The 14,798-nt window shown below is 35.6% G+C and overlaps 1 protein-coding gene across 1 annotated transcript; it reads left to right on the plus strand.

Annotated features, from left to right (window-relative positions):
- The first annotated feature begins 362 nt into the window (after positions 1-362).
- On the plus strand, positions 363-14,760 carry LOC109104839 (unconventional myosin-Ie-like). The gene is made up of 27 exons (XM_042771917.1): positions 363-715; positions 1,808-1,945; positions 2,628-2,717; positions 3,081-3,175; positions 3,267-3,354; positions 4,214-4,303; positions 4,807-4,938; positions 5,189-5,323; positions 5,433-5,565; positions 5,686-5,882; positions 6,432-6,512; positions 6,601-6,687; positions 6,799-6,885; positions 6,987-7,154; positions 7,590-7,675; positions 7,840-7,921; positions 8,159-8,364; positions 8,502-8,646; positions 9,383-9,497; positions 9,713-9,882; positions 10,052-10,197; positions 10,685-10,831; positions 10,932-11,089; positions 12,078-12,152; positions 12,242-12,434; positions 13,911-14,092; positions 14,186-14,760. The coding sequence occupies exons 1-27, from the start codon at positions 713-715 to the stop codon at positions 14,260-14,262; spliced, it is 3,306 nt and encodes a 1,101-aa protein (XP_042627851.1). The 5' UTR covers positions 363-712; the 3' UTR covers positions 14,263-14,760.
- The last annotated feature ends 38 nt before the right edge of the window (positions 14,761-14,798 follow it).

A 14,798-nucleotide genomic window follows, 5' to 3' on the forward strand; every position in this document is an offset into this window, starting at 1 on the left:
TCTAGGTGGATCACTTAGAAAAATGTTATGATTGATAAATAATGGTATTTAGTAAAATAATACATTTTCAAAATGCTATATTATTTATTACACTTTTACTATTGTACAAAATACATTATTATTGTACTAGCTGGTTTGAAGGAATTAAAAAAAATTATTTGCACCGAGCAGAGTAGTGGTTAGAAATTTTCCAAATAACATTTATTTTATTTCTACATTTATAAATAGTAGAACATTTTCATTATATTGATTTTCATTACATTCCTGATATTCCGATTCAAATTCCAATTCAGCTTCCAGTGGCGTTTGTAGTGTGCTGTGATTACCTGTAGAACAGGTAAATCCGTTCAGGATCGTGGGGTGGCGCCGTTATGTGCAAGTATCTGCGTTTCCTTCCGCAACAGAAAGAAGGAAAAACTCCAGTAGGCTCTTGGAGGCTACCTGCCTACACTTGCCGATGCATGGACAACACCCGTAAAACCAATTATTTAATTTTTTCTCAAGTGTTCCCGATACATGCAACTCTATATTCAGGGTTGTTTACGTCTTTGGATAGAATTAAGAAATCGTTTGGGAGGTTATAGGTGGAATATCAAATGGACGCCTAGATAAATGCTGGAGTTTCACCTGAAGCTTGCAAGATTTCCTCGAAGAGTCCACACGGGACTGAAAGTTACCAAGGGTGTGATACAGGAAGTGCCTTTAATCCATCATGGTAAGTGCTTTTAAAACCTGAAATAAACTATTAAAATAACATTTTAAGTTGAGTAAAAAAATTAAGAGTTGCAGCCGACTAAATCCTGCTCACAACGCTAGTATTGTTCTATAGACCTGTCTACTACAGTACTACTAACATAGAAGCTGCATTTTCACTGTAGACAAAAACTAATGTATCGGAAGAATTATTAGAATTTTAGCTTTTAGAAATCATTGTTTACCTTTTTAGCAAAGTTAATTCCAAATCATTAGTATCAGCAATAACTTCTGAAAAACGTTGATATTTAGGTGTTTTGCCTGTCAAAAAAAAAAAAAAAATCTAACTCGGTTTTAGGACATTATATAAAGAAGAAATCTGACAAGAAAATGTAAAGCACAATAACTTTGGAAATTCTTAGAATTTATGAGAGGACAATGGAAATCTGTCCAATTTATTTTTAGTGAAAGCACATTATAATAATAATAGTAATTTGAATTCAAAGTCGTTTTCCCCTTCTATTTAGGATCTGGGAGGGGAACCCAAGTTTTCCTCAGAATTATTGTTAATGACTTATGCAAGGACGAAATACTCTTATTATATTTATCAAAGATTTAATTGGCCAGACTCAATTCTTAATCACCCGACTAAGCATTTGCATTGTTTATGGCTTGAGGGTGAGAAATATGGCTCACATGTCTTTGTTTTGTTGTACACCTGCACTGGCACGCTTGTAAAGCTGTGCAGCTTTAAGGTACAGGAGTAGTTTTGTTATTGTCATAGTCCAGTCCTGTCAAAGAGGTTTTAACGCTTCACAAATCTTATGATAGTGCTCATAACAGAGAGTATTTTATAAATGTTGTTTCCTCCTCTGTGCATAGTCCCTGGCTCTTCATTAATCCATATATTCTTACACTTATTAACACTTTAATCAACTTGTTAACTTATTAACTCTGCTGAACACCAGTCCTCTTGTCTAACACAGTGCCGCCAACTGTATAAAATAGTCAAATGCATTTAAATAATATTTATTTAACCCAATAGTGTGTCAGCATTCATTCACAGGTGATCATAGAGATATGTTTAAATGGATAGTTTTTCTCTCTCATACAGGGGAGCAAAGAGAAATATCACTGGCAGACCCAGAATGTGAAGGTCAGTGGTGTGGATGACATGGTCCTCCTCTCCAAGATCAGTGAAGATGCCATCACAGATAACCTCAAGAAAAGATACATGGATGACTTCATTTTCGTATCCTTATGTCTGTAATGAACAATAAGTATTTGGTTATTTGGTCTGGCATACTTGAATATACACTACAGTTGAAAAGTTTGGGGTCGGTAAATCTTTTTTTAAAGGAATGAATGCTTTTATTCAGAAGTGATGCATTACAGTGATGAAAAGTGACAGTGAAGACATAATGTTATGAAAGAAATGCTACTTTTTATTTTCACTTTTTAAGAATATTTTGTTTCCACAGAAACATTAAGCAGCACCATTTTCAACTTTGATAATAATTTGAAGTGGTTCTTGATAAACTAATCATCATAATAGAATGGTTTTTGAAGGATCGTGTGAAACTGAAGACACATCACAAGAATAAAACGCATTATAAAATATTTCACAATATTACTGTTTTTGTTTTTTGATCAAATAAATTCATAATGTTGAGCATAAGAGACTTCGGCAGCTATATCATATTACAGATAGTTGGAGTGGGCTGATTTGACTTGGACCAGAAAGAGAACATTTTAAAATATATTCAAAAGGAAAAACATTTATTTAAAAGCTAGTATTACATGCAAATATGTGTGCTAATATCTGATTTAGAGAATGTTGTCCCTTTTCCCGGCTCTCCAGATATCATTAACATGTTTAAGAGCTTTTTGTTCACCTACCAGCATTTGTTTTTGCCATAACCACAACTCTTCAGACATACATTGGTCCTGTGCTGATCTCAGTGAACCCTTTTAAACAGCTGCCGTATTTCACAGAACGTGAGATTGAACTCTATCAGGGAGCTGTAAGTACAATATACATTTTCTATTAGTGTCCAGTACATAATGCTTTACTGTGCAATGCCCTAAATACATGGATACTAATAAATGGAGTTAATGTTCAGATGAATAATCATTCCTGCAGGATAAGTCATTTAGACATGGCCAGATGGAGCAGAGCAAGTCCGGTCTTGCTGTTGTGCTTCCAAAGACTGTCTACGAATCTATATTTGTTAACATCTTCCCCTGGATGTCCAAATCATAGAAAGTGCATATGCAAATCAGGATGTGTATAATGCCTCTACCTCGATTTCATGCAAATGTGATGTTTAATTTTCCAGGACAGTTGTATTAGACCCTGCGATGTGTGTGTATTCTGTCATTCACAGGCACAGTATGAGAATCCCCCCCACATCTACGCTCTGGCCGACAATATGTACCGCAACATGATGATTGACTCAGAGAACCAGTGTGTCATTATCAGGTCAGGGATCAAGGACCTGAGACACCTTTAAAGTATTTGTATCTCATCAAAGCTTTGCATTATATGTGATCTGAATGTGTTTATAATACAGCGGAGAGAGTGGAGCAGGAAAGACAGTGGCAGCCAAGTACATTATGAGCTACATCTCCAAAGTCTCAGGAGGTGGAACTAAAGTTCAGGTGGGGTTATCATCTGCTAGATCAGGGTTTCCTTAATGGTGGTTTGCAAATGCCTGGGGGTTCATGAAGGAGGGTTTCATAAAAAGCTAGTAATTGATTTAAATATATTCATTCATTAATAATTAAATATAAATATAATAAAAATAAATACATAAATAGAATATTATATAAAAAAACAATGTATTAAAATTATATAATAAAATATAATTTATTACATTTATAATACATTAAATATAGTAATTAAACCTATTAAATATAATACTTAATAAATAAAAATGTAATATAAAATAAAAACAGTCAAATTAAATTACTTTAAAAAAGATGAAATATTTTATTTGTTGACTTGGATGTTATGTGACTATTAAACAAACATCGGAAAACAGTGAACATGCAAATTTGTTGCTAAAATATTGAAATATTAACTTAAAATCTTAGGGGGTGCTTCAAGTAAATATTTTAGGTCAGACAGGTTTGGCTAACAAACAGGTTTGGGAAGACTTTCGTTAGAAGGCCATTTGCTTAATGAGAGTGTGATTGAACTCAACTCAAAAGTCATGTTAACTCGTGGGTGTGACTGTTTCTTTTGTTAATATTGCCCACATTCTGTTCTCTTTGTATGTGAAATGTAGTGCCTTTGAATTCACCGAGACAATTATCTGACAATGATCTCTTTGTTCCTCTGTGACACTGAACAATACATTGCCAGTCAGCATCAGTATCTATAACCATTTAATGATTTAAACTGTTTTTTTATACATTAAACAAATAAAGTGTTTAGTGTACAAGTTTAGCGTACATATCTTAAATGGCAAACTTGAATTGTCTGTGATGGATTGTTGTTTCCTCTTTCCTCTTTTAGCATGTTAAAGACATCATTCTCCAGTCTAACCCCCTTCTAGAAGCTTTTGGGAATGCAAAAACTGTCCGCAACAACAACTCCAGTCGCTTTGTAAGTCTTGCTGCAATGATTTGTTTTAAACGAAAAGTATTTTAGATCCTTTTATTATTATTTTATGTCTGATAATTGTATTTAGAGTCAGAAATGATGATTATTTTAAAAATTAATTCATTTTAAAAATGCATATAATATTATGTAACTGATAAAATAATATTGACATTTTAATTAAATTATATTTTTATTATTATTATTATTATTTAAAGGAACATGTAAGTCTCTCTGCTGTTTAGTCTCTAGAATCGGTGTGCTATCTAAGTTCTAAGAATGTCATTTGGAGCATGCTGGTTCTTAGCATGTTCTAGCTTGTTGGCTGCAGGATTTGATTGTAGGAGTGCAGTTTATGTGTGTGTGTGTGTGTAGGCTGTGAAGTTGTACTTCACTAGGCTTTACTGTTCATTTTCTTTTCTGCAGCAGTATGCCAACACATGCATTTGCGATAATGTCAGTGCACAAGCTTTAAGTTCACTGCATAATATGTTTATTTCATACCTCAGGGAAAATACTTTGAAATTCAGTTCAGCCGAGGGGGAGAACCTGATGGTGGAAAGATCTCCAACTTCCTTTTGGAAAAATCCAGAGTGGTGTCTCAGAACCATGGGGAAAGGAGTTTCCATATATATTACCAGGTAAAGCTGTAAACTCATGGAAACAGATCCAAGAAAAGGTCATTTCAGGGTGTGATGTGTTGTGTAAGCTGGCAAATTGTTGTGTGTCATGTTTCAGCAGTGTGATTTAATCTAGTTAAGGCCATTTGCGGATTGTATTGTGTCATATTAGTAGCTTACTAAATCAGGTCAGTATGAAGGATTATTGAATTAGGATAAAAGTCGTGCATGTTGTTGATACCACTGTTTTTCTTCAATGTTTCTGTATCAGCTCTTGCAAGGAGCCACCAAGGAGCAGAGAGAGAATTTAGGCATCACAACCCCTGATTACTACTTGTACTTAAACAAGTCCGACACCTACACCGTGGAGGATGTTAATGACAAAACAGAGTTTAAAGACACAATGGTGGGTGTGAAGCATTGAATCCCATAATAGAAACCTTCTGGTTGTGTTCCAGCCATTCAGTATACACTCTCATAATGAATAAAAAAAAAGATAAATATTGCATTTTTAGGCTGCCATGTCTGTGGTCGGCCTGTCTTTGGAAGCACAGGACACTGTGCTGCAGATTGTGGCAGGAATACTCCATCTAGGCAACATTGCTTTCAGAGAGGAGGGCAACTATGCTGTGGTGGAGAGTGAAGACTGTGAGTTTATTTACGTTTTATTAATTTACCAGTTTTCAAAACAAGTCATCCTTTTGAGGAGCTTGTGTAAGGATATTTATCTTAGCTACATAATGCATTCACTTTCTCACTCTGCTGCAGTCCTGGCATTCCCGTCATACCTGTTGGGAATCAATCAGGACGGTCTAAAGAGCAAACTAACCAGTCGCATCATGGACAGCAAGTGGGGTGGCAAAACCGAGACTATTTCTGTCACCTTGAACAAGGAGCAGGCCTCCTTCACCCGAGACGCCCTGTCCAAAGCCCTGTATTCTAGACTCTTTGACTACTTGGTTGATGTGAGTCAATTAGAATTTTTAGAATTTGAATTGTCTAAAAAAATATGTTTTTGTGTTCCCATGTTTTGTAGTATTATTAAGATTTTTTTCAGTATGTTCCATTTTGCAAGGAAGCATTAAATTGATCAAAAGTGACAATAAAGACATTTCTAATGTTACAAAAGACTTCTATTCTAAATAAATCCTGTTATTTTGAACATCCTATTACTCAAAGAATCCTGACAAAAATATTAAGCAGCACATCTGTTTTCCACATTGATAATAATAAGAAATGTTACTTGAGCAGAAAAAATAATTTTCATCAGTGGCCATTTTCATGGTGACCAATTAGCATATTAGAATAATATCAGTTTAACATCACAGGAATAAATTACATTTTACAATATAGAACTGTAATGATATTTCACAATATTTACTGTATTTTGATTAAATAAATGCAGCCTTGGTGAGTGTAAAAGTCTTCTTACTGACCCCAAACTTTTGAACGTTAGTATATGTCTCAAAAAGCAAAAGAAAAGTCATTTGAATTAGTTTGTGCTTGTATTTGAAGCCATAAACAAGGCAATGCAGAAAGACCGCGAAGAGTTAAACATCGGAGTTCTGGACATCTATGGTTTTGAAATCTTTCAGGTGAGTTAATTTATGTTTTCTACATGCATCTCTTCTTTTTATTCGTTATATCAATTTTATAAGTAACCACATGCCTTTACCGCTCTAGAAAAATGGATTTGAGCAATTCTGCATTAACTTTGTGAATGAAAAACTGCAGCAGATTTTTATTGAGCTCACACTAAAAGCAGAGCAGGTGAGAATAATGAATAATTTATGAGAAAGAAATGAGAATAATTTTTATTAAACATATACACACAGAGGTCTCTAGGAAAGGGTTTGCTGATGTTATCCATCTCATTTGCAGGAAGAGTACGTACAGGAGGGAATCAAATGGACCCCCATTGAGTACTTTAACAACAAAGTTGTTTGTGATTTAATCGAGTCCAAAGTGGTGAGTTTACACTTTGTAGATATTCTGCATCAAAAAGGTTGTCATATGCATGACAACACCCGTTTAACTAATGGCATCTAATGGGCACCTTAATTACCCAGAATCCTCCTGGCATCATGAGCATCCTGGATGATGTGTGCGCCACCATGCATGCAAAAGGAGAGGGTGCAGACCAGACTCTGCTGCAAAAACTGCAGTCGCAAATTGGCACTCATGAGCACTTCAGCAGCTGGAACAAAGGTTTCATAGTGCACCACTATGCAGGCAAGGTAAGAGGCACTTAAAAAAAAAAAAGAAATAGGAATAAATGGTAAAAAATCACATTTTATAAAATGCACCTGGATGGTTGGCAGTAGGCCGGGATGAAATATGTGGAAAATTTTCACATCTTTTGTACTGAATTTGGGGGATATTTTACAAAATGGACTTAAACATAATTTTAAACAGAGCTAAAAGTACTACACTCTTATAGCAAAAATCAGATCTGCCAAAATATCTGATAAACAAACACAACTTTGTAAATGAGGGTGTATTAATTCTTCATCTAGAGTTCAGTGCGCCTGCTCATTGGTAACCTGAGTATTATACTTAAATTAATAATCTGAATTTAGTTGCCCTGAGTGTTTTAGTCTGCTTTCAGCAAGTAGACTCAATCTGATATTGATTAAGTCCTTAGTGAGAGTAATAAGAGCCCTTATTTCTAGGTGTCATATGATGTGAGCGGCTTCTGTGAGAGAAACAGGGATGTGCTGTTCAGTGACATCATCGAGCTCATGCAGAGCAGTGAGTTGTAAGTGGTTATTTGGCTATTTTTACTGCTGTTTTAGCCCAAGCTTTTTAAAAGCCCCTTAATGCACTCATGCACCGATGCACAACATCTGCATTCAGCTGTAATTCCTTAATGAAATAATAAATCACAAAATCATTGATCTCTTTTTCTGGTCATATCCACAGCGCCTTCATCAAAGATTTGTTCCCAGAGAACCTGGAGGCTGAGAAGAGGGGCCGTCCCACAACTGCAGGTTCAAAGATTAAGGTAAAATAACAGATTTACAGAACATAGAAATGCACACTTAACTAAAAAATATTCTTACAATTTGATTTAAACAATGTATTATATTTCAGTTCCTAACAAAGTTACTGCCCATTTAGTGCCTTGTGAGTGTGGTGGATGCTGTGTGTAAATACAGTTATGTATGATACATGAATGTAGATTTGTGTTATGCTATTGTTCATTTTCCTGTCTTTCTTTTTCTCCCTTCTCCCCTTACAGAAACAGGCAAATAATCTGGTTCAGACATTGATGAAATGCACCCCTCACTACATTCGATGCATCAAGCCCAACGAGACCAAAAAGCCTCGCGACTGGGAGGAAAGCCGCATCAAACACCAAGTAGAATATCTGGGACTGCGGGAGAACATCCGTGTTCGTAGGGCCGGCTACGCCTTCCGACGTGTCTTCAAGAAATTCCTGCAAAGGTACAATCACCACTTCCTAATGCCTGTCAAGATACCAAATGCTATATATGGACTTTTTTGATAAGTTGATTTGATAAATTGCAAAATACTTACAAAATGTGACATAATATAAGTAACTATTCTTTATATTTGCTCAGATATGCTATCTTGACTAAAGAAACATGGCCTCAGTGGCGTGGAGATGAGAAACAGGGTGTCCTGCACCTTTTAAAATCTGTCAATATGGACTCAGACCAGTACCAGCTGGGCAAGACCAAAATCTTCATCAAGGCCCCAGAATCTGTATGTACTTTTTTCATAACTTGAAGGTAGTGATGTGAACAGATATATTACAGTTGTGATTTAATGTGATGTTTTCTCATATAACCTATTTCATTAACTGAACATTTGGGACCATGTTATCTTCCTTCCTTTTGTAGGTGGGACATTTTAATTTAGTCATGGACAAATTGAATTGCTTTGCAGTTTGGCTATTTAAATGCATTCCTTTGGTGTGGTGCAAAAGATTAAAAGCAACTCTGTGATATTAAGCGAATATTCTTCAGCTGTGTTTCACATGGCTTCTTGTATAGCTATGTTTTTTAAAATTTTGTTTGTATAAAATATTCAATTTTTAGTATAAGTAGTGTGAAAAAGTGCATTTCAGATGGCCGGATGTTGCACTTCATTAACCGAAAAAATGAAATGTGGAATTTTGGACACTTTGTGCACTCAACTACAGTTATGTACTGGAGGGAGAGGGGCTACCAGACTCCTATGTTGGATGATTAAATAAATATATAAAATGTGTATACCAGACGATTGAGTACATACTATTGCATAGAATAAGTGTATAGTGCATCAATTGTTACACACCTTATATGTTCAGGCTGTTGTCTTGTGAACTTTAATGATTGATACACTTCTCAAAGTTGCTTTGGTCATTTTGTGATTGCATTTTGTTGATATTCTGAAATATTTTGTTGATATGCAACAGTGATGACTATGAAAAATAAGTATGATTTATGTCAATCTTTAGTTGTTCCTGCTGGAGGAGATGAGGGAAAGAAAATACAACGGATATGCTCGGGTAATCCAGCAAGCCTGGCGCAAACACATTGCTGTGCGCAAGTATGTCCAAATGCGAGAGGAAGGTAAGACTTCATTCAGATTCCTCTCTTTGATACGTGCAGAAAAAGAATTTAGAAATATATATATATTTTTGGTTTATACTGCGTATAAACATCTCTGGACCCCCTTTTTTCTTCTGTATCAATCAATGAAAATTGACAAATTTAATAAATAGGGATTTGAGAATACAATGCAATGTACTTCATTTTCAATCACATTGATTCTGTAATGACTTCAGCCTCTGACGTCCTGCTGAACAAGAAGGAGAGACGAAAGAACAGTCTGAACCGCAATTTCATGGGAGACTACATTGGCATGGACAACCATCCAGAGATTCGGCAGTTCGTGGGTCGTAGGGAGAGGGTTGATTTTGCTGACGTGGTGGTCAAATATGACCGCAGATTTAAGGTGTGACTCAAAGTCCCATTTAACATTCTGAAACTTATAGTTACTGAGCAACTGTTTAGTAGTATTTTGTGCTAGTTTACTGAACCAGCAGATGTTTCATTCTGCACATGTAGTTCATCTGACATATATCATGTGACCACATACTCACATGCTGTTTCAACACCCACAGACTGTCAAGCGTGACCTCATTCTCACCCCTAAGTTCCTCTATTTGATTGGACGTGAGAAGGTGAAACAAGGTCCTGAGAAAGGCCAGATTCGGGAGGTCTTGAAGAGAATGATCGAGGTGGAAAAGATCCAGTCTGTCTCTCTTAGGTACTCTATCTTATAATATGCATGATAACCTTTAGGCCTTGAAAGTTCTCCCTACATTAAAGCTTCAAAATAATTAATAAATAATACATTTAAATAAGAATGAAAATAAAGGGTTTTCTTTCTAACTCTAAGTTCTTAAAGGGATGGTTAAGCCAAAAATAAAAATTAAATTCTGTCATCATTTGTTCACCCTCAAGTTGTTCCAAACCTGTATGAAATTCTTTCTTCTGCTGAACACAAAAGAAAATATTTTGTAGACTTTTTTTATCCATACTGTCAGAGTTGCTGGAGACCGGCAACTGCTTGCCCACATTCTTTACAATATCTTCTTTTATGTTCTCAAGAGAAGAAAGAAACTCATACAGGTTTGGAACAACTTGTGGGCGAGTAAATGATGCCTTGAACCAGTATTTAAGCAGGTTTTCATAATTTTCTAAATTGCATATGGATGGTGGGCAGATCAGTTATTGTACCTCTCTTTCCTCAGCACACTACAGGATGATCTCTTCATAGTGCACGAGGATCAGTATGACAGTGTGCTGCAGTCTGTCTTTAAAACCGAGTTCCTCAGTCTTCTCTACAAGCGTTACGAGGAAAAAACACGGAAAAAGCTGCCTCTGAAGTTTAACAACCTGTGAGCAATGTTTCCCTCACTGAGAAATTTACCATGTGCTGTATTATTCAGAAAAAGTATGATATGTTGGTCTTGTCATTTCAATATTTTTCTCTAACAGGCTTGAATTTAAGGTGAAGAAAGGAGGATGGGGTCCATTTTCATCTGCTGGCTCTCGACAGATCCAGTTTCAGATGGGTCAGGGTGATGAAGCAGTTCTGAAGCCCAGCAGCAAGGTCCTGACGGTCAGTGTTGGACCCGGTCTGCCTAAAAACGCAAGTGAGTCCTTTGAAATTTTGAGTTTTAGTAAAAATATTTTAAATGCTTACAATACAGTGTTTTACTCTCATAGAATACTCTTATAGATTGTATTTACAGTCGAATTTATAAAACTTTTGTAATACCTTTATGGGCTATATAATCACTATTTAATGCTCTTGATGCCCATTTTGGATGCAATTTTGTGATCATGGAGACATACATATTTCCCCGTTCAAAAGTTTGGGCTGGTAAGATTTTTTTAAAGTGTCTCTTATGCTCACCAAGGATGCATTTGTTTGATCAAAAACAGTAATATTGTGAAATATTAATTAGGGCTGTCAAGCGATTAATCGTAAGTAATCGCATCCAAAATAAATAAATATTTTTAAAATGTATACATGTATGTGTGTGTATTTATAGATACATAATAAATGTACACACGATACATACACACACACACACACACACACACACACACACACACACACACATATTATGTAAACACAAACTTTTATTTTCGACGTGATTAATCACGATTAATTGTTTATCAGATCTAATATTAATACAATTTAAATTAGCTGTTTGTTTGTTTGTTTTTTACATATTCTGAAATGTAATTTATTCCTGTGATCAAAGCTGAATTTTCAGCAGAAATCATTCTAAGATGATCATTTGGAAGAAATATACTTATTAACATATAATACATTCAAACATTCATATTATTATCAGTGTTGATAGCAGTTTATTGTTACAAAAAATGACTATTAAAAATGCTGTTCTTTTGATCAATGTAATGCATCATTGCTTATTTAAAAGAATTTATTAAGCGTCAAACATTTGAATAATAGTGTATGCGTGGTGTGTGTGTTTGTGTTTTATCTATCTATCTATCTATCTGTCTGTCTATCTATATATATATATATATATATATATATATATATATATATATATATTATATATATATATATATATATAAATAAATAAATCACAATTATCATTTCTTTAGGACCCACTCGCCGTGACAACCGAAAAAGCAGGTACATGGGAAACCAAAATCGCAATGTAGGCCAGTATTCACGTGGTAAGACCACAATTTTACATATTTCACAAATTTGCCACTCAGCTGTTTTAGAAATAGTTTTGAAACGTTCCTATGGCCTGTGATTTCAGAACCTCCTAAGTCTGATAGTCGAGGAAGAGGAACCCAAGGGCAGCCTGCCGTTAGGAACTCTCTGCTCCGTCAGCAGTCCAGTATGGATCAGCCTACCCTTCCCAGACTCCAGGGATCTCACCGCAGTCAACACGAGAGCCAGATCTACACTGATATGGGCTTCATGAATGTTCCTGATCAGGGCGTGGCAGGGTGAGATGATGGAATATATGACAGAATCCCAGATGAATGCAATTAAATATATTATATCCTCCAAGCCATACTGACTGAAGACTTTACAATCTTAAAACCTGTTTGGCTGAAACTAGATCACAGATCAGTATGTTAACAACTGTGACACAAATTTTTAAAGTTGCCCTATTGTGCCATTTTTAAGGTTCCTAATATAGTTTTGGGAGCCTCCTACAATAGGTTTACATGCATGCAAGGTCAAAAAATGCTTTCGTTTTATCAAAATATTCATTTAATATCACCTAATTTTCCAACGATTCTCAAACGATTTGTTTGAAGCAATTCTAAGATTCAGTCTCCTTAAACCCCTCCTTTCCATGAGCCTACTCTGCTCTGATTGGTCAGATGACTCAATCTGTTGTGATTGGTCTATTGCATACAGGGCATGTTGGGAAAAAAAAAGAAAAAGTAACAAAGAAAAAAAAGTGAGGTGAAAGTGACGTGACATACAGCCAAGTATGGTGACCTATACTCAGAATTCGTGCTCTGCATTTAACCCATCCAAAGTGCACACACAGCAGTGAACACACACACACACCCTGAGCAGAGGGCAGCCATTTATGCTGCAGTGCCCAGGGAGCAGTTGGAGGCTCAAGGGCATCTCAGTCGTGGTATTGCCAGCCCGAGACTCGAACCCACAACCTTAGGGTTAGGAGTCAAACTCTCTAACCATTAGGCCACGACTTCCCCAACATTAACCACCCTGGATTCAAACCCACGACCTTAGTGGTTCAGAACCAGCGGCTTAGCAGAGTTCAAACGATAGCTCATTGCCATAGTTCCGTATTCTGAACGCTCTATAAAAAATACAAACATCTATTATTTATCATTCTTACAGGCTGTGATTCAGTGGAGCCAGCTGGTCCAAATAAACTGGATACTGAGCCATTTTTCAAGAGCAAGCATTTTGTGAATCCCATGTTGAACTCCCTGAGATTACATAGGCTGTCATCAGTAAAATTACGGGAACACAAAAAAAGATTGGGGTTGTACTACTTTGGTACGGTCAAAAAAATTAATTTGAACCACTGATTCTTTGCAGCCTTGATGTGTTACCTCATGATGTGCAGCTGTCACGGAAGTGGGATTCGAATTATTGACAACTCGTTTAGAGTTGATTCCTTCTTTTGGGAGACAATAACTTTATTTATTGTGCACTTTCAGAAATTAAGAAATTAATACTCTCATTCAGGTTATTATAGTATTTTGTTTTTGATGTCATTTGAATTTAATTTGAATAAATACTCTATCATCATTAGTTTTTTCAGAGATACTAAAACTAAAAATAATGTCAATTTTTATATTAGTTTAGTTTATTTTAAAGTGATAGAAATTTAGTTCCAGTTTTTACCAGAAATGTTAGTTTTTATTTTAATTTCAATTATTATTTCAGTTTATTTTAGTCTTTCAAATGAAATATTCTGTGTTTTCTCTCAGAATGCACCGCAGACGTTCGAAAGAGTACAAGCCTCTTCCGGGTTCAGGGGGTCCCAAACCCAAACCCAAACCCAAACCCAGACCCCGCACCCCACAATGCAGAGCAGTCTACGCTTACGATGCTCAGGACACAGATGAGCTCAGCTTTCAAGCAGATGAAATCATAGAAATCCTATTTGAAGGTAATCTATTTTTATAATATTAAAATTGAACTTTATACAGATGATATTGGGTTGGCGAATACTGCACTAACCCACGATGTGCTGTCTGCCCAGATCCCTCAGGTTGGTGGCAAGGCCGTCTTCGAGGAAAGGAAGGCATGTTTCCTGGCAACTACGTTGAGAAGATCTAAACCGGCATGCTATTGGACAAAATGTGATTCATAGCAGAAATTCAGTCAAGAAGAACAAAGCATCAGCATTATATCAGAGACACTTAGCGCCGAATCAAATCCTCAAGTGCACTGATGTTTACTACACAAGGTGCCACCCTGACAAAAATGTGTTAATATTCAGTAGGATCCTACATTAAACCACCTACATAAATCAGATGAAATTTTAGGATGTTTTTTTTTTTTAATAGAAATTAATGTTAGCGGTAAATGTAGAAAAATGTTACCCAGTGTAAAACACTAGGTTTTTTTTAAATGTGTTTTTGGAGAATAGAATGGATACGTCAATATTTTAATGTACTGTATTTTACTAAAGTTTTAAAGATCTGCTTTCTACTTTTTTACTGATATTGTACAATTGTATAAAATCAGAGAAGCTGTTTTCAGATACTCAGGCAAAAAATGGAACCATTTTTGGTTCATTTTTCATATATAAACATTAAAAATAATGTCTGTTAATTCATTTGACAAGCACAGTTTTTCTTTCCTTTAAAGAC

This window comes from Cyprinus carpio, chromosome A16, assembly GCF_018340385.1.
Source record: "Cyprinus carpio isolate SPL01 chromosome A16, ASM1834038v1, whole genome shotgun sequence".
Lineage (NCBI taxonomy): Eukaryota > Metazoa > Chordata > Actinopteri > Cypriniformes > Cyprinidae > Cyprinus > Cyprinus carpio.